Raw genomic sequence first — 23,928 nt, forward strand, 5'->3', positions numbered from 1 at the left:
GCTATACAGTATCTCACAAAAGTGAGTACACCCCTCACATTTTGGTAAATATGTGATTATATCTTTTCATGTGACAACACTGAAGAAATGACACTTTGCTACAATGTAGTGAGTGTACAGCTTGTGTAACAGTGTAAATTTGCTGTCCCCTCAAAAATAACTCAACACACAGCCATTAATGTCTAAACTGCTGGTAACAAAAGTGAGTACACTCCTGAGTGAAAATGTCCAAATTAGGCCCAATTAGCCATTTTCCCTCCCCAGTGTCATGTGACTTGTTAGTGTTACAAGGTCTCAGGTGTGAATGGGGAGCAGCTGTGTTAAATTTGGTGTCATAGCTCTCCTACTCCCTCATACTGGTCACTGCTAGTTCAACATGGCACGTCATGGCAAAGAACTCTCTGAGGATCTGAAAAAAAGAATTGTTGCTCTACATAAAGATAGCCTAGGCTATAAGAAGATTGCCAAGACCCTGACACTGAGCTGCAGCACGGTGGCCAAGACCATACAGTGGTTTAACAGGACAGGTTCCACTCAGAACAAGCCTCGCCATGGTTGACCAAAGAAGTTGAGTGCACATGTTCAGCGTTATATCCAGAGCTTGTCTTTGGGAAATAGACGTATGAGTGCTGCCAGCATTGCTGCAGAGGTTGAAGGGGTGGGGGGTCAGCCTGTCAGTGCTCAGACCATACGCCGCACACTGCATCAAATTGGTCTGCATGGCTGTCGTCCCAGGTGAGGAGTACAAAGACAAGTGTGTCTTGCCTACAGTCAAGCATGGTGGTGGGAGTGTCATGGTCTGGGGCTGCATGAGTGCTGCCAGCACTGGGGAGCTACAGTTCATTGAGGGAACCATGAATGCCAACATGTAAGGTGACATACTGAAGCATAGCATGACCCCCTCCCTTCGGAGACTGGATGATAACGGCATGATAACAACCCCAAACACACCTCCAAGATGACCACTGCCTTGCTGAAGAAGCTGAGGGTGAAGGTGATGGACTGGCCAAGCATATCTCCAGACCTAAACTCTATTGAGCATCTGTGGGGCATCCTCAAACGGAAGGTGGAGTCGACATTCTTAATGTCGTCATGGAGGACTGGAAGAGGACTCCACTGGCAACCTGTGAAGCTCTGGTGAACTCCATGCCCAAGAGGGTTAAGGCAGTGCTGGAAAATAATGGTGGCCACAAAAAATATCGACACTTTGTCCCCAATTTGGACATTTTCACTCAGGGGTGTACTCACTTTTGTTGCCAGCGGTTTAGACATTAATGGCTGTGTGTTTAGTTATTTTAGAGGGGACAGCAAATTTACACTGTTATACAAGCTGTACACTCAATACTTTACATTGTAGCAAAGTGTCATTTCTTCAGTGTTGTCACATGAAAAGTTATCAAATATTTACAAAAATGTGAGGGGTGTACTCACTTTTGTGAGATACTGTATATAAAATGTGTGTATTATATACATATGAGGGGTGTGTGTATATCCATCCATCCATATCGCTTTATTCTTTTCAGGGAAACCTGGAGCCTATACCAGGGAGCATCGTGCACAAGGCGGGGTACACCCTGGACAGGGTGCCAATCCATTGCAGGGCACACATTCACATACTACGGACACGCCAATCAGCCTACCATGCATGTCTTTGCCGGAGTACCCGGAGGAAACCCCCGCAGCACGGGGAGAACATGCAAACTCCACACACACAGGGTGGGAATTGAACCCCCGACCCTGGAGGTGTGAGGCGAATGTGCTAACCACTAAGTCACCGTGTGTGTGTATGTGTGTATGTGTATATATACACATCCATCCATCCCTCCCTCCCTCCCTAACAAAACTCATGTGGAAGAACAAAAATTATTTATTTAAATTTTTAAGGAAAATTAAGTGTGCACACCTCTTAAATGACACAGCACCATGTGCTTGTAATACAGCACTTAGTCTTTTTGGGTCTACCAGCTTAGCATATCTTGATTGGGCAGTTTTATACCACTCTTCCTTGAAAAAATGCTCAAGATCTATCAAATTGCCAGTGGATCTCCTCTTCAAGTCATTCCACAGGTTTTCAATAGGATTTAGATCTGGGCATTGACAGGGCCTTTCCAAAATGTTGATCTTCCTCTTCTGAAACCAAATGTACAGTATATGCAGAATAAAAGTGGTTCTTTCCTAGTTGGTTATTGGTTATTGTTGGATTTGTGTTGGATTCTATATTGAAAAATAGCAAGGAGAAGATCAGCAATCAACTGGCCAAGACTAATTGTTATATCTGTTCTTTTAAAAATTACCCTATTCACCTAGCCTTAACTACCCAATGTAGTTTTGTCATTAATTAATTACATAAGGTGAATTACATAAGAATGTCTTCTCTTGTCATTTATCAGAGATAAAATCACATTTTATCTAGCACAATTTTTTTTTTTTAATTCCTATTGTATTCTTAAACAGGGGTATCTTTAAGAATATACTTAAATTTCACTGTCTTCATTGATAGTCACAGAACAAAATAATTAGGTGAATTAAATTGATTTTACATGGTGACTGTGACATCACATTACTGTTATTAAAATATTACTAACAACTCTAAGATGCTTGAAGTGGACCATCAACTTTCAAACTAAGCAAAACATTGAAGTTATAGCACACCAGTGAAATTGATTTAAAGCATTTGAGAAAGACCGCACTACCCCAAATCCCCACCTTCACCCCCCAAACACACATGGGGGGGCTGGGTTTGAGATATTGCCCATCAGTGTTGTTTCGTGACTGAGAGGCATGTAGGGAAACACAAAGATATTGTGTGCCCTCCTCAGACACCCCCCTCTCTGTTTAACCCCATACTACAATCCCTTATGCATTCCACAGTCACCACAAACACCACTGAAAATGAGCTAATATCAACTTTCAAACAAATAATTATACAATAATACATAATTATAATTATACAATAATTATACATACAAGCTAAGTTAAAAAGGCTTATCCTTGTGTGAATGATAATGATTGTAGAATAACATTCATTAGATAGTGTTTTCATACTTCTAGAAATAGTTTCTGAACTGCCAGTTTGATGTCCATTGGAACTGGTGGAGTCTTCCTGTGTGCTTGTTTCCATACCAAGTACCACTAGCAAAGCTGGCACTTCATGGCACTAGCAACCATGACCCCATGTGGGAAGCCCAAAAATGAAGAAAGAAGAAACTATTGGAAATTAAACACACAAATTTTGAAAAGTCCTTTATTGATTATAGAATTAAAAGAAGAAATTAATAGGATTAAAACTTTAGATATCTTCACTACCAATTATTGTGATTTGTGGGAAGTTTTTAAGATCCAGATTAAAAAATTTCTTAAATACAAATGTCTATGTTTTAATAAAGAAAAAAATGAGAAGTACAATACAATTATGACACAATATATAAACCTAAAACTAAAAAATACAAGAGATGAAAGTGAGGAAAACAACTTAAAGGATTTGAAAAAAGAGATAGAAACTTTTAATAATGAGTTTTTACTGAACATTCAAGTCCGAACAGGAACAATTTCCAATGAACTTCTAAATCAAACAAAAGCAATTTCACTATTTAATAAAAGGAAAGAAGCCCAATATATCGAAGCCATTAAAACAGATAATGGAACTATAGTGAAAAATCCTAAAGACGTCAGAGATGCTGTTCGGATCCTTTGTTCAAACATGTATAACTCAATTGAAATAGATAATAAACTTTTAAAAACCTTTTTGAATGTAAAAAATAGTGTTGACCCGCCTTCCAAGAGCTTAGGTGAGGAAATAAAAGAGGCTGAGGTTGTTGATGCCATTAAACAATTAAATTTAAAAAAGTCTCCAGGGAAAGATGGTCTCCCGTCTGATTTTTATCATGCATGCGCCATAGATTTGGCTAAATTATTAACACAAGCCTTCAATGATGGGATCGCTAGAGGTTACATGCATGACTCGTTCTATGAAGGCGTTTTATCCTTGTTGTATAAAAACAACTGGAGACATCTCACCCTAATGAATGTCGATTATAAGATTTTTGCAAAGATCATTATGAACAGGATGAGTGACTATTTGGACGTAATAATAGCTAAACAACAAACGTGCAATAAAGGGAAGATTTATGTGGGACAACTTGAACACATTAAGAGAACTAGTTTTTGATAAAAATGGTGACAGTTTTTACATTGTGGCTTTGGATCAAAGAAAAGCATTTGACCTCAATTTGATCTCAAGAGACTATTTGTGGGAGATTTTAAAACTGTATCAATTCCCTGAAAATTTCATAAACATGATTAAATGCCTTTATGTTAAATCGACGGTTGAAGTAAATGTTAACGGTTCTTTGACTGAACCATTTGAAGTTATGCGGGGTGTAAAGCAAGGGTGCCCTCTGAGTGCAGCCCTATATATTTTATCTATAAACCCACTTGTACAAAAAATCCAAGATGATCATAGACTTAAGGGTCTTCAAATAGGAAAGAACAGAGTCGTGATCTCTGCTTATGCTGATGACATAACTGTATTTTTGAAATCTAAACAAGAACTAGACATCATCTTTGAATATTTTAGTGAGTATGAGCAAGTCTCTGGGGCCTGCCTAAATAAAGCTAAAACGGAATGTGTCTGGATTGGAAATGAAAAAAACTAATTTCCCATAGATGTCCCAGAAGTTCAGCAAATAAAAGGTTTTAGGTATATATAGAGATAATAATGGCTGTGTCGACCATAACTGGTCAAAAAAAGAAGAAATAATACAAGATGAAATTGATAAATGGAAATCATGTAATCTAAGTTATAAAACTAGAATAAATATTATAAAAACTTTTCTATTATCAAAAATACTGTTTTTATCATGCATCTTACCTCCGACAGAAGTATGGGTAAAAAGACTTCATAAAATATGCTGTAATTTCATATGGGATACGACTCGTGAGGTTACAAAACGTGAGCTCCTTTTTAAGAGAAGGGAACTGGGAAGCCTTGGGGCTGTCGATATATCCCTAAAAACTAAAATAGCAGTGTGCAAAATCATCGCGAGTGGTATTGCCAGGCAAACCGAATGGATAGGGAACATCTCCAACTGGAAATCTAAAAAAGGTCCATCGAGGAAAGGAATTCCGTATTATAAGCTGATGTTTTCTGACTTCACTAACAAATTTAAAGATCTAAACATCGATTGGGTGGAAGACTCGAGCAAAGAAATATATCTTTTAATTGTTGATCGAGTTTATAGTAACCCTGTGGCTTTCAGAAATTTGGAAGAAGACCAAAACAAAGAATGTCTCCAAAACTTACAGAATAAAATCCTATCTGAACACCTGAGAGATACAACTTGGTTAGTCGCTGTAAGAAGGCTCCCAGTAAGAGCGGTTGTAAAATGGAGCTGTTTTGTAAAAACCAGTAAATGCCCGATGCCTAACTGTAATGAAGAGGAAACACTCGAACATTTCCTGTTAGAGTGTTATCACTCTAAAGAAACATGGGATAAATTAAAAATCATTGGTCTTAATATAGAAATAAATATGAACTCAATTTTTTATGGCATTTTTAAAGAAAATTGTAGCAAGACTCAGCATGACTTCATTTGGTTCATAATATGTTTGACTAAATCTAAACTCTGGAAAACAAGAGCCAAAATGACTATAAATCAAACGTTTATATCCAGTGATGTTGTATTCAAAGACATTCAAAAAGAACTAAGAAGACTAAAAAGCAGCACATCTTGGTTTAAAGACTCTTCAGTGTGGGACACTATTTGCGTGTAATTGTACCTTGACTATGTAAGTATTTTTATTTTTTTTTTCTCTTTCTGATTATGACTTTTTGTAAGATTGTAAATTTTGTATAAATTCAATAAAAATCATTAAAAAAAAAAAGGAAGCCCAAAAAATAATCTTGCTTAACCTCTTTCCCATTCCCATTTTGCCTAGGAATTGTAATTGGAAGTACCATAATTATTAGTTTCTTGCTAATAAGTCCAATTTTGTTATTGCTAAATGTGTGCCATCACTGACACACAACTTTGGTGTTGGTAATTCTAGTGTTTGACTTATTATTCTTGCCACATATTATATTATATTATATATATATATATATATATATATATATATATATATATATATATATATATATATATATATATATCATTACAGTATACAGGTGTGTTGAAAGGATTTTCAGTATGAGCAAACTGTGAATAATTGTCCTGGGATGAGTACTTGATGTTTATAGTAGAAGTTCTTAGGTACATATATGCAATTGTAACATGAATGTTTTTGCTAAAACCAGCAGTCTGATTTGCTTCATACTTTCTGGAAATAATGTCCCTATTCCCATTAAACAGTGTGCAAAATATCTCATATCTGCATTCGTTTTTGAGATATAGAGGTTTTGAAAAACGGGTGTGGCCCTGTAAAAATGCATGTTACAGAAAAAGTTAAAAAGTTCCATATGTCATTACTCTTCGTGTTAGAGGCATACTATTCGGGTTAATTTGTCTAACTATTCGTGTTAGATGCCTAAAATGTTCAGGGATTGTTGTCTAGTATAAGATAGAACCCAGGTGTGTAAGGGTATGGAGACAGGCAGAATTTTATCCCAGCTCTGGGTTCCTTTGCACCATGCTTCTCTACACTCCTTCCACAACTTAATAAAATAAAATAAAAAAACAACTGAAAAAGAAGCCAGCACTAGATCATGGCTTTCACCCCGTTCCCATTCACAATCACGCTTCACGTTGTGTGTGTGTGTGTGTGTGTGTGTGTGTGTGTGTGTGTGTGTGTGAGAGTGCCTTCCTGCAGATTGTTGAGACCCGATGTTTAGGGTTTTCTTGATTCATTTCTTTCATACTGGTGGTATTTTGTACAGGATTGGTGCTGTTCTGTAATTACCTGCTCAACATTTCTCATCAAGAAGGCACCAAGAAGAAGAGCTGAACTATATTGTATTTATTATAATGTGCATATGATGTGTGTTTGTTTTCTGTGCATATAGTGTTTTGATTATATTTAATGCCACTGTAGTAATTTGTTGGTTTCTAATTGCTGTTTATTTACAGAAAATCCTTTTTACAGGTTTTGTGCCATTATTTTACAGTAAAATGGCTGTAGTTATAGAAAAATGCTGATATATATAGGATATGGCAATACTTAAAAAAAAAAAAAAATGTTATTCATTACATCTCTGGCAACCACAGTTGCCAGCATTTACCATAAAATGCACTGTAAAATGATAATGTACAGTAATATCACATTTAATGGTAATATATTAAACCAGTGTTAATTTGTTAATGTAAAAACTTTGCCTGTTAATTTTCCACCAAAAATCTTATATAGACTCGATATATATAGCAGACTAGATATATATAGCAGACTCGGAGTCTGAAGAGTACTGCCCTCCCAAGGGCATATCAACTGGGGAATCACTTTTTTCAACATTGGGAGTCTGCTTCCTCTCCTTCAACTGTTCTGTGCCTGAGAGCTCTTGGAGAGGGAGTACGTTTGAGGTCAACCTCAGGGCTTAATCTAACTTCTTGTCCTAAGGGCAAAAGATGATTGCGGTGCATGACTTTGATGGGTCCTGAACCACTTACCGGCGTAAGATGATAGACGGGAAGATCCGACATTTGACAATCAACCACCTAAGGGGTTGCACTCCAGCGATCTGCAAGCTTTTGTTTTCCTTTCAGGCCAAGGTATCAAATAAGGACTCTATCTCCAGGATTCAAGCAATGATAATGCACTTTCTGCTTGTAGTTTTTTTTTCATGTTAGACACATATTTCATGTATGAAGTTGCCGAAGTTCCATCAGCTGACACACCAAAACAAACGTCCACGGGAAGTCGGGCTTCTCTACCAAACATTAAAAGGTAGGTTGAAAACCCGGTGGCTTCATTGGGTGTACAATTGTATGTATGCACAAGATGATCAATGTGCTGACTCCATCTGGACTTTTGACTAGGCTTAAGAATTCCTAACATGTTCAAAAGAGTTCTATTGAACCTTTCAGGTTGAGGGCCACCTTGTGGATGGTATGGTGATGTTCTTGATTTCCTCACACCCAACATGGTCAACATCTCTTTCACCAACTGACTCTTAAAATCTCTGCCCTGGTCAGGATGGATGCAATTGGGAAGGCCGTAGTGAATAAAGTACTTCTCCCACAATGTTCGGGCAACTGTTATGGCTCTTTGATCTCTGGTTGGGAAAGCTTGGGCATAACGTGTAAAATGGTCAGTTATTACCAACACATTAATAATAATAATAGTAATAATAATAATAAACTTTATTTTATAAAGCGCCTTTAAAGCAGCTTCTCAAAGCGCTGTACATAAAATCACAGTCCACAGAAAAATAAAACAAAAGTTAATAAGAACAAAAACAACAACATTAATAATAAAAAACAATCTAAAAAGACATCAGCAGTCAAACGCAAGTTTAAAAAAGTGTGTCTTGAGAAGAGCTTTAAAAATGCTAAAAGTCTAGGCTTCCCTGACTTCAGGAGGAAGAGAGTTCCAAAGTGAAGGAGCATAGACAGAAAAAGCCCTGTCAGCCATAGATTTTAGGTGTGTTTGTGGAACAGTTAACAGATTACACTGTGAGGAGCGCAGTCTGCGATTTGGGGTGTAAGGGATTAATAAACCAGATAAGTATTGCGGAGCCAATCCATGTAATGCCTTGTATGTCAACATCATGATCTTGAGCCAGTGTAAGGACTTCAAAACAGGAGTAATATGGTCACATCTGGGGTCAAAAATTACACCAAGGTTCCTCATCTTACTTTGGGTCTCTAAAACAGAGCCATCAACAAACAGAGACAGTGGAGCCGCTTTGCGAATTTGATGACGGGAACCTATAAGCATAACCTCAGTTTTCCCGCTGTTCAGGCACAGAAAGTTATTATTCATCCATGTTTTTATCTCAGAAATACAGTCAGAAAGATAACAAGCATCAATGTTTTCACCAGATTTAGAGTGAATGTAGATTTGGGTATCGTCAGCATAAAAGTGATAATGGAGGCCAAGCGATCGCAGCAGATGCCCAAGTGGAGATAGATAAATATTGAAGAGTAGAGGGCCTAGAACTGAACCCTGAGGAACACCAGTGAGCACCGAGCAAGTGTCAGACCTAAAGCCACACATAGAAATAAACTGGGAACGGTCAGTAAAATAGGATTTAAACCAGTTTAAAACTGTCCCAGACACACCAAAAACACTTTCAAGGCGGGTAAGTAAAAGACCATGATCCACAGTATCGAAGGCGGCTCTAAGGTCAAGAAGAATAAGAAGTGAGGTAGCTCCAGAATCAGAGGCCATCAACAAGTCACTGGTGACTTTGACCAACGCCGTTTCAGTGCTGTGAAATTTACGAAAACCTGACTGAAGGGGTTCAAAGAGGTTATTGGCTGTAAGATGAGTACAGAATTGAGAGGCAACAACACGCTCAAGTATTTTTGCCAAAAACGGAAGATTTGAGATGGGACGAAAATTGTTAAAATCATCCACAGAAACATTTTCTCTCTTTGGTACAGATGTAACAGCAGCAGTCTTTAGTACTGCTGGAACGACCCCAGTCTCCAGTGATTCATTTATAATGCTGAGGATAGTAGGGCACCACACAGCAAAGTGTGCTGGAAGTGTGCTTCCACACAAGTGTGCTGGATCCGATTCGTAGGAATCGGATCCAACAAGCAAGTGGTAGATTTCATGCTGGATACCTCCCTTGTGAGAGCCTCAGAATTAAGCAGTGAGAAATGAGTGAAAGAAGCACCAGTGAACCCAGATGGACAAAGGAGTGAAGTGGCACAGTCAGGGTTAACAGGAATTTCTTTACGAACATTAAGAATCTTAGAATTAAAAAACTGTAGAAAAGAAATACAGAGCTGCTGAGAAACAGGCAAAGTGGTAATAGCATTAACTTGAAGCAATCTGTTTATGGTTTGGAACAAGTGTCTGGGATTATTTTGATTATTTACAATAGCCTGAGAGAAGTAAGAGGATCTTTCAGTCTCCAGTATTGCATGATAATCACCCAGAAGATCCTTCCACACTTGATAGAAGACATTCAGTCCAGTAAGGCGCTATTTTCGCTCCATTTTCCGACATACAGCCTTTCTAGAGCGCAGACTGTCATTATACCAGGGAGCAGAGCGGGTGAATGTGACCTTACATGACTTTAGAGGAGCAAAAGTGTCAAGATTAGCAGCAAGAGTGGAATTTAGCTGCAGAACTTTCTCCTCCAGTGATGAGGGATGAAGATTGCTTAGGATGGAAACCACAGAATTGGAGAAAGCTGTGTGATCGTTAGACTTCCACTTCCAGAAGGTTACTGTTCGGATGGTAGGCTCACTTGAATGATACAGTTCGAGGTTAAAAAAGACAGCTGAATGATCAGACAGTCCAATGTCAATAGATGAAAACTGCGATACAAATGAGCCATTAGCAATCACAAGATCCAGCGTATGACCCTTGTTATGAGTCGGGTCAGTTACAAACTGTGTGAAGTTAAAACAATCTATTAGCGACAGAAATTCCTTAGCCGCCACAGAGTCACTACAGTCCACATGAATGTTGAAGTCTCCCACAATTACAATTCAGTCAAACTTCATACTCAACATCGATAGGAAGTCCGCAAACTCTGACATAAAAGCTGCATGTGTCTTAGTCTTAGGTGGTTTATAGACTGTAGCGATGATGGTGGATACAGGAGTGGAAATACTCAAGACCAGGCATTCAAATGATGAAAACTGGGGAACAGACCCAGCGCTTGTGTTGAACTTCAGGTTGTAAACCACAATAATGCCTCCACCTCTGCCAGATAGCCTCAGGAGATCTAATACTCCAAAGCCCGCTGGAGTGATCTGGTTAAACAGGAGCCCATCATTTTCTTTATGCCAGGTTTCAGTTAAAAACAACAAGTCCTGCTTTTTATCTGTAAGAAAATCCGACAAAAGCAGCGCTTTGTTATTCACAGACCGCGCATTGAATAATGCGGCATAAGCTTGGCTCTGAAGCGGAGACGACGGTGGTTTAATCTCCACGCGGGGAACCAATATTAAATTGCTGTGATCAACACCAGTATGGAGCAGTTTATTGGTCTTACGGTGACAGATAGGGACATAGATGTTAGGAGAGGATGAGACAGCAAGACTGCGCCTCAAGCCCCGATGGATATATCACTTAGGATGTAGCAGACCAGCATCTCGACATAGATTGTAAGAGTCTTTGGCTAAGCAAAAACAGTTCTGTTTTAGATTCAATAACTGGCGTGTAGTGTACCTTAGCGCCATGGTCGGTGAGTGCACACTCGCAAGGCCAGAGCGAGTGAAACTCCGGAGCACAAAGTCGTACAATCCTCACACACAATCCACACATGCAGCCGAGCCGAGGCGTTGATTCAAAGTTACACACTGCAGGTTATTCCAGGTGAAGCGCAGAAATAAAAAACTACAGTCCAAAATATATAAAATGGCACCACCACATCGCAATTGTAACGGCACTAAAGACAATGTAACTTAAAAAAACTCAGTTATTTAAAAAATAAATAAATATGGCTTAAAATAACAAACGAAAACAAACCAAACGGTAACAGGAGCGGCAGAAAAACACACCAGCGTACCCTGTCACCGGAGACATTACACACTAGAGATGTCACGAGAACCGATACTTCGGTACCAAGTCGGTATCAACATTCTTAAAACGTGACGGTACTTGTTTTTCTGCACTGGCATTAGAACCGATTCTAATGGAGGTACCGGGGTTGCAATTCTTCTGGACCTGATGGGGGCAGCAAATACGCGCAAGTGTTTTAGTCGATCCACAAGTGGTGAAGAAGAACACCTACAAGCACACAGGAAAAACTACAGAAGATTATCTTAGCTTAACAACAACACTGTTAGACAGTGTTTGATAACTAAAATCCCCCCTCTCTCTCTCTCTCTTTGCCAGTATTAGCCAGAGGAGGATGTCCTCCAGGAGAGTTTTTGTTTTATTTTTTTTATTTTATTTTTATACCACACCGTGGTATCGACTTTGGTATCGAGTATCGTGTACTTTTGGTGGTATCGGTACCAACTACTAGATTTTTGGTATCGTGACATCCCTATTACACACATTACAGGAATCCAGTTTGATGGTAAGGAAATCTATGCACACAAGATCCATGGGCCCCGAGCTTGTAATATGTGACAGAAGCGTTGCTTTCTGTGGCATGGTTTTCCGCTTTATGCAGCGTTCACATGTCTTGCAATATGCCTCCACGTCTAACTTCATGCGGGGCCAGAAAAATCTGTCAGAGACAAGGGCATATGTCTTGTCAAAGCCTAGATGTCCATTATTATCATGCAATGACTTCAGAACGATGCTATGAAACTGTTTGGGGAGCACAAGCTGTCGCCATGATCACTGGTCCGACTGTTTAACTGTTCGGTAAAGTAGACCTTGTTCAATGGACAGTTTCCCCCACTCTCGTTTCAGAAGCATAACATCTGGGTGATTTTTCAGCATTTGACTTGCTGGGGTGTTTTGACTGACAGCTAGCCATACCTCTCCAATACAGGGGTCACTTTTCTGAGCAGTTTGAAGCTCGACTGAACTAAAACTGGGCATCTGATCAGTGATTACTGTAGCAGCTTGAGAGAATGCTTTGGGAACTGCTGAAACGGATGCTCCTACGTGTGTGCCATGAAGCATTCTGACAGAGAGCTCATATTCCTGTAACTGGAATCTCCTGCCAGTCATCATCAGGTGTCGTGCGGTCATGTGGGCGGCGAGACAATGAGTCTGCGTCAACATTCTGCCGACCTGGTCTATACTTCAGACTAAAGTTGTAGGTGGATAGGGCCGATAGCCAGCGATGACCAGTAGCATCCAGTTTTGCTGACGTCAGGATGTACGTCAGCGGATTGTTGTCAGTTCTGACTTGTATAGTAGCCCCATAAAGGTAGTCATGAAGTTTGTCCACAATTGCCCATTTGAGAGATAAAAACTTGAGTTCTTGGAAGGCATTTTCACATTCCTCAGTCCACCGAGAGCCAAAGGGTTCCAAAGGCTTGAAGTAAGTCTTGTCAAATGGTTTGGCATTTGTACTCACTCTTGAGAGAGAGTGAGGAGGATAGCCTTGGAGAAGTCCATTGAGTGGGCAGAAGTAGCCACAAAATCCAAGAAAGGATCTGAGTTCAGTCACAGTCTGGGGTCTCGGCCAAGTGATGACAGCCTCTATCTTGGACGGGTCAGTTGCTATACCATCCTGTGACACCACATGTCCAAAATAGTTGACAGAAGTCCGTCCAAACTGGCACTTGTCAAGTGATACTTTCAGACCTTCTTCTTTGAGCCAGTCAAGCACTTTGAGCAGCCGCTCCTCGAGTTCTTCGAGTGTGTGTCCAAACACAATAATGTCATCCAGATACACTAGCACCTCCAGAAAGTTCATGTCACCAACTGTGCGCTCCATGACTCTTTGAAAAGTAGCTGGTGCTCCTGAAATCCCTTGGGGCATGCGTTCGAATTGGTAGAAGCCTAATGGACAAATAAAAGCAGTCTTCTCCTTGTCAGCCTCACTCATGGATATTTGATAGTACCTGCTCCGCAGATCGAGGACACTGAACCATTTAGACATTAGCTTAAACGTCCACAGTTTACAGTTTATACTTAGACAAAGGTGATCTCTGATTGGCTATGAGTGTAATTAAACAGTAAAAGTATTGGCTTAGACTACTCCACTGAAAACAAATTACAACTCACCCTAAATCAAAGGATTATGTGAAATGTAGATTTCCATTGAATTTACCCAAATATGTAGCAAGAACGCCATTTATTCAGCTGCATTTTTGTGAGGTACCTGTATACATATTACATTTCATACTACACGACTGACTGAAGGAAAGTTTGTATTATTTTATTTAAGGTTAGATAAGTTAGTTCTGGCTGTAACCTGTACGATAGGTTAATACAGTGGTTTTCAAAGTGGGGGCCGCCAGGGGGCGCCCGAACAATTTGGTGTGAAAAATAAATAATACATGATATATATATATATATATATGTGTTATACAATCAATTCCTAATGTAATGTAAAGATGTAATATGTAATTATTAATAATAAAAAAGGGGGATATATTCAGAAGTCTGTATTTTTAATGTGTTTTAAAGACATCTTGCAAAAGGGGGGGCCTCAGTCAAATGTTAATGCCATTTGGGGGGCCTTGCCCTGGAAAAGTGGTTAGTAGATATTTATTTAACATTTATGGAAGGAGTCTCGGTTACACTTTCAGAACTATAAACCATTATTAAATTGTGTGAGGGTTTGTTCATTGATAAATTAAACACTGTTCTGGTTGGCAAATTGCTGTTATAAGCGGATTAATAGACTATAGACCAATGGTGGGTGGGAAGCATGTATTACTTTTGTCTGTTATTGCTTAATAGTAAATTACTTAATCTTAAATATGTATAAACATATACATATTTCCATGAACATACCATACTAATTTGATTAAACTTCACATTTTATCCATATAAATATAATTAATATACATTATTAATTATATATTATAAAAAAAGACTAGTGTCTTTTTTTTTAAGTCTAGGGGTTACATATAAATCACAAATAAAATAACAATAATAATTATGATGATAATAATAATAATAATAATAATAATAATAATAATAATAATAGACTAACGCTCTAGTCTAGGGGTTAAATACTTATGACAAATAATTAAAAGAAACACTACTGCAAAATCCTACAGGTGAAATACTCATCACAAATAAAATAACAACAATAATAATGATGATGATAATAAAAATAATAATAATAACACTAATTATAATAAAAGACTAATGCTGGAATTTAGATATTAAATACATACCACTCATACTTACTACACATTTTATGACGAGGTGGTGACTACGAGGTGGTGAGTGTGAGGTGATGAATACGAGGTGGTAAATATGAGGTTTCGAAGATTATAGCTCTCTCATATATATTGGAATTAAACTAGAACGGATTCGGACGGGCCTCCTGATATATTCCTCCTCCTCCTAAACAGGATTTACACGCTGCCTTCTACTAGGAGTGGCTTCTTCGTTGTCCTCCTTATCCCTCCTCCTCCTCCTCTGGTTTTGGACGGGAATCAAAACCTGGCCTACAACACAAGGCTGACCAGCCAAAAAGTCAGTTCTGTTGACACTGATACGAACAGGGGATGCAGGAGTAACAGAAGGGGGTGGGCCCATCACAGTGGATGGTCTTCTTACAGGAGATAGCCTCCTCACAGGGGTTGGTTTTCTTATAGTTGATCTTGTTCTTAAATGGGATGAGAATCTCACAGGGGCTGGTCTTCTAAAAGTGGGAGTGATTCTCAGTGCAGATGCACCTGGTAAAGGGATTGGTCTTCTTATAGTTGCAGGTCTCAGAAGCCTTCCCTGACTTGGGGGTCATAGTTCATGGGGATTTCGATCACATGAACAATCCTAAGCAGAACTGGAAACTGTGAAACTGGACTGAGCCTCTCAAAAGCATTGAAGCACAAAGATCACCATAAACTCGTAGGGCCAGCATCACACTGACCTCTTAATATGGGTTTGACTTCATATTTTTAGGAAAGTGGTCCTGAGGAGTCGGGCACTGTGGCTTAGTGGTTAGCACGTTTTCCTTGCACCCCCAGGATTGTGGGTTCAAATCTCCACCGTGTGTGTGTGTGTGTGTGTGTGTGTAGTTTCATGTTCTCCCTGTGGTTCGAGGGTTTCCTCCCCCAGTCCAAAGACATGCATTGTAGGTTGATTGGCATTTCCAAATTTTGAATGGGGCTGGCATGCCATCCAGGGTATCCTTGCCTTGTGCCCAAGTTCCCTGGGATAGGTTCCAGGCTTCATGTGACCATGTGTAGGATAAGTGGTAGGGATGAATGGGCTCTGATGTCAACACATACAAAAAGAAGCCCTTTCAGTGAGCATCCTACAAGAGTGTTACCAAACTGTTACCAAAGAGTTAAGAACTATCACTGGTCACTGGTATTGTGTATTTTGGGTGTGCATAGATAGGAAATCCCCCATAGCTACAGTAAAATATGATGGTGGATGACTGACAATTCGGAGCTATCTTGAAGCTGGTGGTCCAAGAGTCCTTGATTGATAGCATCATGAATTCTGTACCAAGATATTTCAGGCCAAAAATTGGTTGCCTATTCTGGGAATCCTGGGCACGAGACAGGAATACACATTGGATGGCATCCCAGTCTGTGGTAGGGCACCATGCACACACACATGCACATACATTTGAAATTCAACACAGACGGCAATCCGATGTTTCAATCAAACCAAGGACTCCAAAGCTGTGAGGCAACTACTGTGTCCACTGCATCATGATCCCATCCTCAAATATTTTCAATAGAGGTCAAATCTGAAGACAGTTGTTTTTTGGGGTAAAAACAGCCATCTATTACTAGGTCTTAAACTCCTGACAGAGGCTCTGGCTCCACCGGTAATCTCAAAGTAATCTCATTAGGATAATAGGGTTACTGAAGCTGATTGAATGAGTGAATGAATGAATGAAAATCTTTATCATCTGAACTAAAGAGGGCACTCACAGACTAACGAAGGTTCAAGATTCCTCCAACCCCTTTTTGGACAGGAACAGGCTCAGCGCTCTTTAATATTGTTACCTAAGGAATGCCCTTCCATTTACAGTCTGAAATGCTCCCACATTAAGCAGGTTTAAGAAAATGTTGAAAACACGTCTTTTTAAAAACAACTTATACTTAATTTGATCTAGTTTTTTGCTTTACAGTTTTACTGTATTGTATTGTCTGTATTTTCTGTTTTTGTAGCACTTTGCGTATGAGAAAAGCACATTATAATAAAATGTATTATTATCATCATCATCATCATAACCATTAATAGGACAGAAAAGTCCAAAGCCCTGCTAACCGTTTATGCCAGCTGCCTCTGTAAGTCATATTTTATACTTACATGTTTCCATACTTTTTGTACTCAAGGATGTACAAATTTCATCACTTAACTGTACCAATGACTCAACCAGAAAAAAATATACAACAGCGTTGCAACAAAATATAATTAAACAAAATTGTCATGTTAATGAAGAAGCCTTGTTTCAGCTGCGTTATGGGTGATCCACATGGGTGATGTTCTTAGGAACTCATATTTGTGCTCAATCATAAAAGCAGTAATGTATTTACAATAGTATATATAAAACAATGTTCTGACAATACATCATTATGACAGTATATTCCGTGTGTCCGTTGTTTTATTTAAGACTCAAAAAAGATGTAATACTTCAGCAAGACCATTTACTTTATTAAGATCAAATGAACACATTTTTATCCTCATGTCTTAGGAAAAGAAAAAGAAATAACATCACTTAGTTAAAACGAGAAAAAAGAATAATGCTAACTAAAATGGTGCTGGACTGATTTGATCATTAACATAGGGTTCTTACTATCCATCAATTCCAAAACAATGTGTATAAATAGTGAGGGACCAATGACACTATCTTCCCCTTGTGTCACTCTCTATATCTGAGGGCTGAAATAGGACCTGCTCTGAGAAAATAAAATCAGAGACATCAGCATCGTGGCAAAAACTGACATTGCATTCTGCTGAAGCAGCAAATGCATCCCTCACAAAGATAACCTCTACCTGCTCTAAACATTAATAGCGGGCTCAGATCCAGATCTATAAAGCCTAAATCACAAGCATGTAGCTTAATCAACTTTTTTGTTTATTTGCTTTATTGATCTACAGAGTTGTTGTTGGATTGAGAGGCTGGGTTTGCTGTTTTAGAGCCATATGAAGCAGCTGGATTGGTCTGATGCTTTACAGATCTGTAGAGCGCTTGTAGGTATGGTTGTGTTGCTTTATAGAGCCATGGATGGGCTGCTGAATCGGTTTGTTTATTAGCAGTCTCTAAGCAAGGCCGGACCGGCTTGTGAAAAGCGGATACGTTGTTCAGATATTCAGATCGTGTTCAGACACGGCAGTGACTGAGATGAGCAGCGTAACAGAGAGAGAGATTTAGAGAGAGAGAGAGTTAAAAGAGAAGAGAGATTCAGGAGGCATCAGATGGCACATGTTCCTCGAATCCCTCACTCTCTCTTACTAGTGCCCTCTCTAGGATGACACGCCCTTCTTTGTAGCGCTGGCTATCCTCAGTGGCAAACTCATAGATCCAGCCCAGCTTACTGTTGCAGTTTTTACAACTGACATCACGCACCATGTGCCTTCCTGTGAGCATCACCCGGTCCTGCACATCGCTGTACTGCAGGTTCACCACCTGGAGAGGAAAAAAAAAAAAGTTTTCATAAAATAAAAATCTCTTCCCCATGGGTTATCCCTATAGGGGCAACTCTAAATAGAGATTAATATCTGCGCATCATCATTTTGACCACCAGGTGTCACTATTTTGCACCATATCAGCTCTGTCTCATGTAAATGACTACGTTTACATGAACAGCAGTAATCTAATGATTGACCTTATTCTGAATAAGACAATATTGTGATTAAGGTGTTTACATGAGTCACTTTTAGAATATTCCTTTCATGTTCCCGTGTTATAGAACATGGATCGATTAACGGCACATGACATTACATCACCGCGTCACGCCAGAACCAGAACAACTGTGAAATGTTACAAAGAAAAGCCAAGAGAGTTTCTTTGCATTTGTAGAACAGCTTCACAGTGACAAATATGAATCCCAGAAAATGCGGCTTGGAATCAGTAGCATTCTCCAGGTCAACATCATAAGCTCTCAACTTTTAACCCTCCAGACACACAAAAGGTAGGCTACATGGGACATACAGACAGTTATATATCATGTGTAACACTGGATAATTGTCCTGACTGTCTCAGTTTATCTTGCGCTTTCATGTACCCATGTCTCAGTTTATTTAGATTGTTCTGGCACCTTATGGGGTTCTGTTGAACCCCTTCCTGACATTTTCTCTGGAAAAAATAAATTAATTAATTAATTTTCCTGATGTGTAATTTACTGGTTCCGTATATAATCCACACCCCAAAGGTTAAGAAAAGCCACACTCACCTATTCTGATCACAAGAGTCTTTGCATGTTTTACAGTTCTGAGCTCAGCTGTAATATCACATTTGAGGATCAAAAAAAGAAAAAAAAAAAAAAAAGATTTTGAGAAGCATGCTGGACATGCTTCGCACTCACAGCGCATCAACAAACAAGACCAAAGTACTCGAAACAACCTTTACTCAGACTACCTCCCAAAACGGCCGGAGTTCATTGGAGCGTTCGAACATGGTGCGGACTGAGGTGGAAAAGCAGAGTCCACTTATACTGTGTGAAAACACACTTAGTCTCTTTTATACTGCTATGCCCATGATTAACAGGATTTTTTTCTGGAGATTATCAAAACTTATCAGTAGGGATGCACTGAATGTTCGGCAACCGAAATTATTCGGCCAAAAATAGCACTTACGGTGTTCGGCCAAATAAGTGAAAAGGCCAAATAAATTTGACCAAACAATGACATGTTTGATGACGTGACAAAATAGCCTAGCAACCAGAGTGAGACGCGCGAATGTCACGACCTCGATGAGGGGGCGCACGCATGCACGAGCTACATTCACGAGCTACGTGCTGTTCGGATGTTTACTGTGGACACGTGCGTTTGTTTTGTTTCTGTTCAGGGGCATGTTTCGGTCACGTCGTGAGGCATAAGGGAGTACAGTACGGAAGCAGGTAAAGACGTATTTATTTAAGGGCAGGCAGACAAATCGTAATCCAAAAAACTTAGTCAAGACAGGCAAAGGGTTATCGGGCTATTGGCAAACAGGCATAAATGGGGAAAAGCAGGAATCAAAGTCGCAGTCACAGAAAACAAGGTCAAAACACAAAACAAGAAACATGAACTAGTACCATGGACTGGGAGCGGAAAAACCAGCGGGGACTAAATGAACTAATCTATAGTTTAAACTAACTGAATCTATCAAGGAACATAACATTAACAACGTATCTAACTATACTATATCCACTATAATACTCCGCGAGGTGTACAGGGAAGCGAGCGGTATATATCCCCAATATAATCAGCCATATATAACCGAACAGAACAATTTTTTGCACTTTTTAATGCACTTTTTGTTGTAGGCTGCAGAGTGTTAAATTCTTTCGGCGGTCAGTTATAGGCCTAACATAGGCTATTCAAGGGGGGCCCAAAGATGACCACGTAAAAATATTTTTATTTTAGTAATTTATTTATTTAAAGTTATATTGTGCCTTGTTGGTAGCCTATGCCTGCTGGAATGAAAAAAAAATGTTCAGTGTTAAATAAATATTTTGAAATTGTAGTTTTTGTAATTGATTTTTTTCTTTGAAAAGCAAGACAAAATAGTAAAAAGCACATTTGACTATTTAATTTATGCAATGGTGAAAAAAATGGCAAAATAAATGGAAAAAATGGGAAAAAACCTGTTCGCTATTCGGCCTTCGGCTTTCGGACAAGTTTTTCATTATATTTGGCTTCGGCTTCGAATTTTCATTTCGGTGGATCCCTACTTATCAGTTTAAAAAAATTATCATCAATTGTTGTTTTTTTACTACATCATGTGTTACAATTATTGGCACCCCTGCATTAATTACTTTGTGCAACCTCCTTTTGCCAGTATAATAGCTGTAAGTCTTCTTCTATAAAGCCTGATGAGACTGGAGAACACAGAGCAAGGAACCTGCAACTCCTCAAATCTCCCCAGATCCTCTAGGGTCCTAGGTTCTCTCTTTTGAACTCTCTTCTTGAGCTGAGAAGGCCATGCCAAAAGTTTAATTCTGTGGACATTGGACCACATGTTTTGGATCAGTGTACTGATCCAACTACAGCCCAATTGAGGCAGACAGTTTTTACTCCATCATACTTAACAGTGGGGACTGGGTTCTCTTCATTTTAACACTAAACCCATCTTCAGTTTTAAGCACAGAAAAATCTCTATTTTTGTCGAGGAGTGGCAAAGACCAACAGCCTGTACACCATGTACCCCTTGCCAGAAATCTGGTCAATCAGGTAAAACCTATTTGATGTCTGAAGTTTGCTCCTTTGGCTTGTAACGTAGCTAACAAGAAACTTTTACAGCCAACAGGTCATGATGACTCTGTAAGGATCAGACTTGGGTAGGAGATGTGAAAAGTTTGAAAAGCACCTTTCAAATAATCTGAAGTTCTAATTTGAACAGTGAATGTCCTTTTTTTGTGATACGGATATATTCTGCTACTTTAAGAAACAAGTTATTGAACATGTGTTTGCATGTTTTTAATAAATTCAGAATGTCACATGTGTACTTAAGTAAAACCAAAAATAAAAAAGTGAACTTCGAGAAGACCGAGTATGAACTTTGGGAGAAGTGGTTTCTTGATACAGTTGTATGGTATGCTTTGTTGGTTCATAACCTTTCCTCTTCCCATCACTGGCTTCACAAAAACATACAACTTGGAGGTAACTGTTTGACCTTGTTGAAGAGGAAAGCACGGCCTGTAGCTCCTGTGAAGCGTGTGGAGATGAGCTCAGAGCGATTGGTCAGGATTGTGTCACAGTTAGCACACGAGAAGAGGCGAGTGCCTCCAATGTGGTCCAGGAAGATACGGCCCATCGTGCTGCAACAAGGAAAACAAACCACTCAGAATGTGTGTCAGAATATCACTAAAATTACTGGGGGTGGGTGAGTGAGAGAGCAGGATAAACTCATTCATGTGACTCAGAGGACTCCACTAAAAGATGTTAAATGCCATAAGTCCTAAAAATAAATAATAGTAAATAGTGTTACTGAGCTGCACTTAACCCAGATGGATGCTGTGCTTTCACAGAAACCTACAAGAAGTGACGTAATTAGAAAATTGTGACACCGTTGGTTTGTCTATCATCAAGTTTCATGCATATTTCTAACACACCAGCTGTCAATATGTCCTTTTATATGTTTTTACGCACTGGTATGTCTTTTCGGCCTGCGGCAGATAGATACACAGCTAATCAAATTTACAAACAATTTGTTTATCAGTCAACAAAGCCGTTTATCAGTCATGTTTCCTAACATAAACACTGCAACAAAAAACTATAATACATGTAAACCTAGACGAATACAATAGACAATAACAGTGACATCTGAGTCTTTTGGAAATTTTTACGACAATAAAAACACAAGACATTTCGCTAGAAGGTTTGCTAACAGCTAACGTTGAGCTAGCTAGGTGTTTGTATAAGACGACGTCTCACCGTATTTTTTGTTCTTCTTGTAACTTAATCCGTTCGTTTGAAACAGAAATGTTTTCCGCTGACAAGACTCTTTCACCGAGTTGTTTTCGATGGTTCTTCTTTCACCGTTGTCTGTGTCAGTGTTTTGTTAATGTTTTTTTTTTTTTTAATATTATTATTATTATTTCAAGCCTTTTTTCGAACCGTCCTTGTGTTTTGGTGCCGTGTTGATATGCTCTCAGCTGTTCCGCAGTCTATAGCAACATCCGGTGTTGCGTCGGAAATCGTCCCCGTGCAAAATAAATAAATAAATAAAACCGAATCCCATTGTGCGCATGCGTATTGCCATGCAACGCTCGGCTGTGTGTTGTGTCGGAAATTGTTTCAGTGTGAAGAAAGAATCACAATGTGCGCGTGCGTACGATTAAGTTTCGGTTTACGGTACAACGATGGATAGTATAAAAACGTCAAATATTTCACTTTTACTCTCATTGCTAATTTAGGTTGTTATTTGACAAAGACATTTAGCAAGAGTGGATAAAGGAGAAATTCTGAGTTGAGTAAACATAAATTAACATTAGCTATGTTTCCAGGCATGTATTTTCAGGCGTTAAAAACACTGAACGGAAACACCAGATGCGAATAAAATCTCCAGAATGCTCATAAAAACGTATGCGCTCAATTGAGGCGTATTTTCCAAATAATTTTCCAAATATATATTACTCGATCCATGTCAAAAAAGATCATGTGACTTTGCCTCAACAAATCATGTGATTAGATAATTGGCTCCGAAAAGTAAAAATAGCAGAGAGAGAAGTGTGCCAGTTTCTCCGGGAGTGACCATTTTGAACACATGGGAAAGAAACAGTACTTTATTCGCAATGTTTTATGCAATATTCCAATTTTTTACACAAGTTAATTTCACAACTTGGATGGAAACATAGCTATTGTAAACAGCACCACTGCCACAACACTAGTGCAGAATGCCATCAGCTTGTGTTTAAACACATGTCATATGAAAACAAAGACGCAAGCCACACAACTTGGCTGTAACTTTTTGTCAAGGATGTAGCCACAAAAAACCTGAGAATCAGTCCCTGGGAATTCAAGTAACTAAATACACCATATGGTCAAACATATGTGGACACCTGACCATAACATATGTGGGTCTTCTCCAAACTGTTACTACAAAGTTGGAAAGACACAGCTGTCATGTACAGAATGTCGTTGTATGCTGTAGCATTAAGATTTCCTTTTACTTACACTAAGGGACCTAGCCCAAATCTAGCATTCCCATGCTCCTGTGCACAAAGTGAGGTCCATGAAGACATTGACAAGGTTGGTGCAATAGAACTCGAATGGCCTGCACAGAGCCCTGATCTCAACCCCACTGAGGAACACCAAATTAGCACCAGACCGGACATCAGTTCCAACCTCTTGTGGCTGAATGAGTACAAATCCCCACAACCATGTTCCAAATCAAGTAGAAAGCCTTCCCAGAAGAGTGGAGACTGTTAATGTTAATGTACTGTGTTTAATGTGCATGCTTTTGGAATGGGATGTTCAATGGTCAGGTGTCCACATACACAGTACTTTTGGACATTTGGTGTAGTGTGTGTGCTCTGTTAAAATGATTGTTTAAAGAATGAATAGCTCTGAATGTCTACTCGTGCTCTGAGCCCTCGGTTTCATCTGTGAAGACTG

The 23,928-nt window shown here is 39.2% G+C and overlaps 1 protein-coding gene across 1 annotated transcript; it reads right to left on the reverse strand.

Moving 5' to 3' along the window:
• Window positions 1-17,298: 17,298 nt before the first annotated feature.
• Window positions 17,299-22,495, reverse strand: ypel5 (yippee-like 5). Its single transcript, XM_053614494.1, has 3 exons — window positions 22,246-22,495; window positions 21,485-21,629; window positions 17,299-18,295 (listed from the first exon to the last, which is right to left on the reverse strand). Exons 2-3 carry the CDS (start codon window positions 21,623-21,625, stop codon window positions 18,071-18,073), a joined length of 366 nt encoding a protein of 121 aa, XP_053470469.1. The 5' UTR covers window positions 21,626-21,629; window positions 22,246-22,495; the 3' UTR covers window positions 17,299-18,070.
• Between the last annotated feature and the right edge of the window lie 1,433 nt (window positions 22,496-23,928).

The sequence above is a fragment of the Ictalurus furcatus genome, chromosome 25, assembly GCF_023375685.1.
Source record: "Ictalurus furcatus strain D&B chromosome 25, Billie_1.0, whole genome shotgun sequence".
NCBI classification, from domain to species: domain Eukaryota; kingdom Metazoa; phylum Chordata; class Actinopteri; order Siluriformes; family Ictaluridae; genus Ictalurus; species Ictalurus furcatus.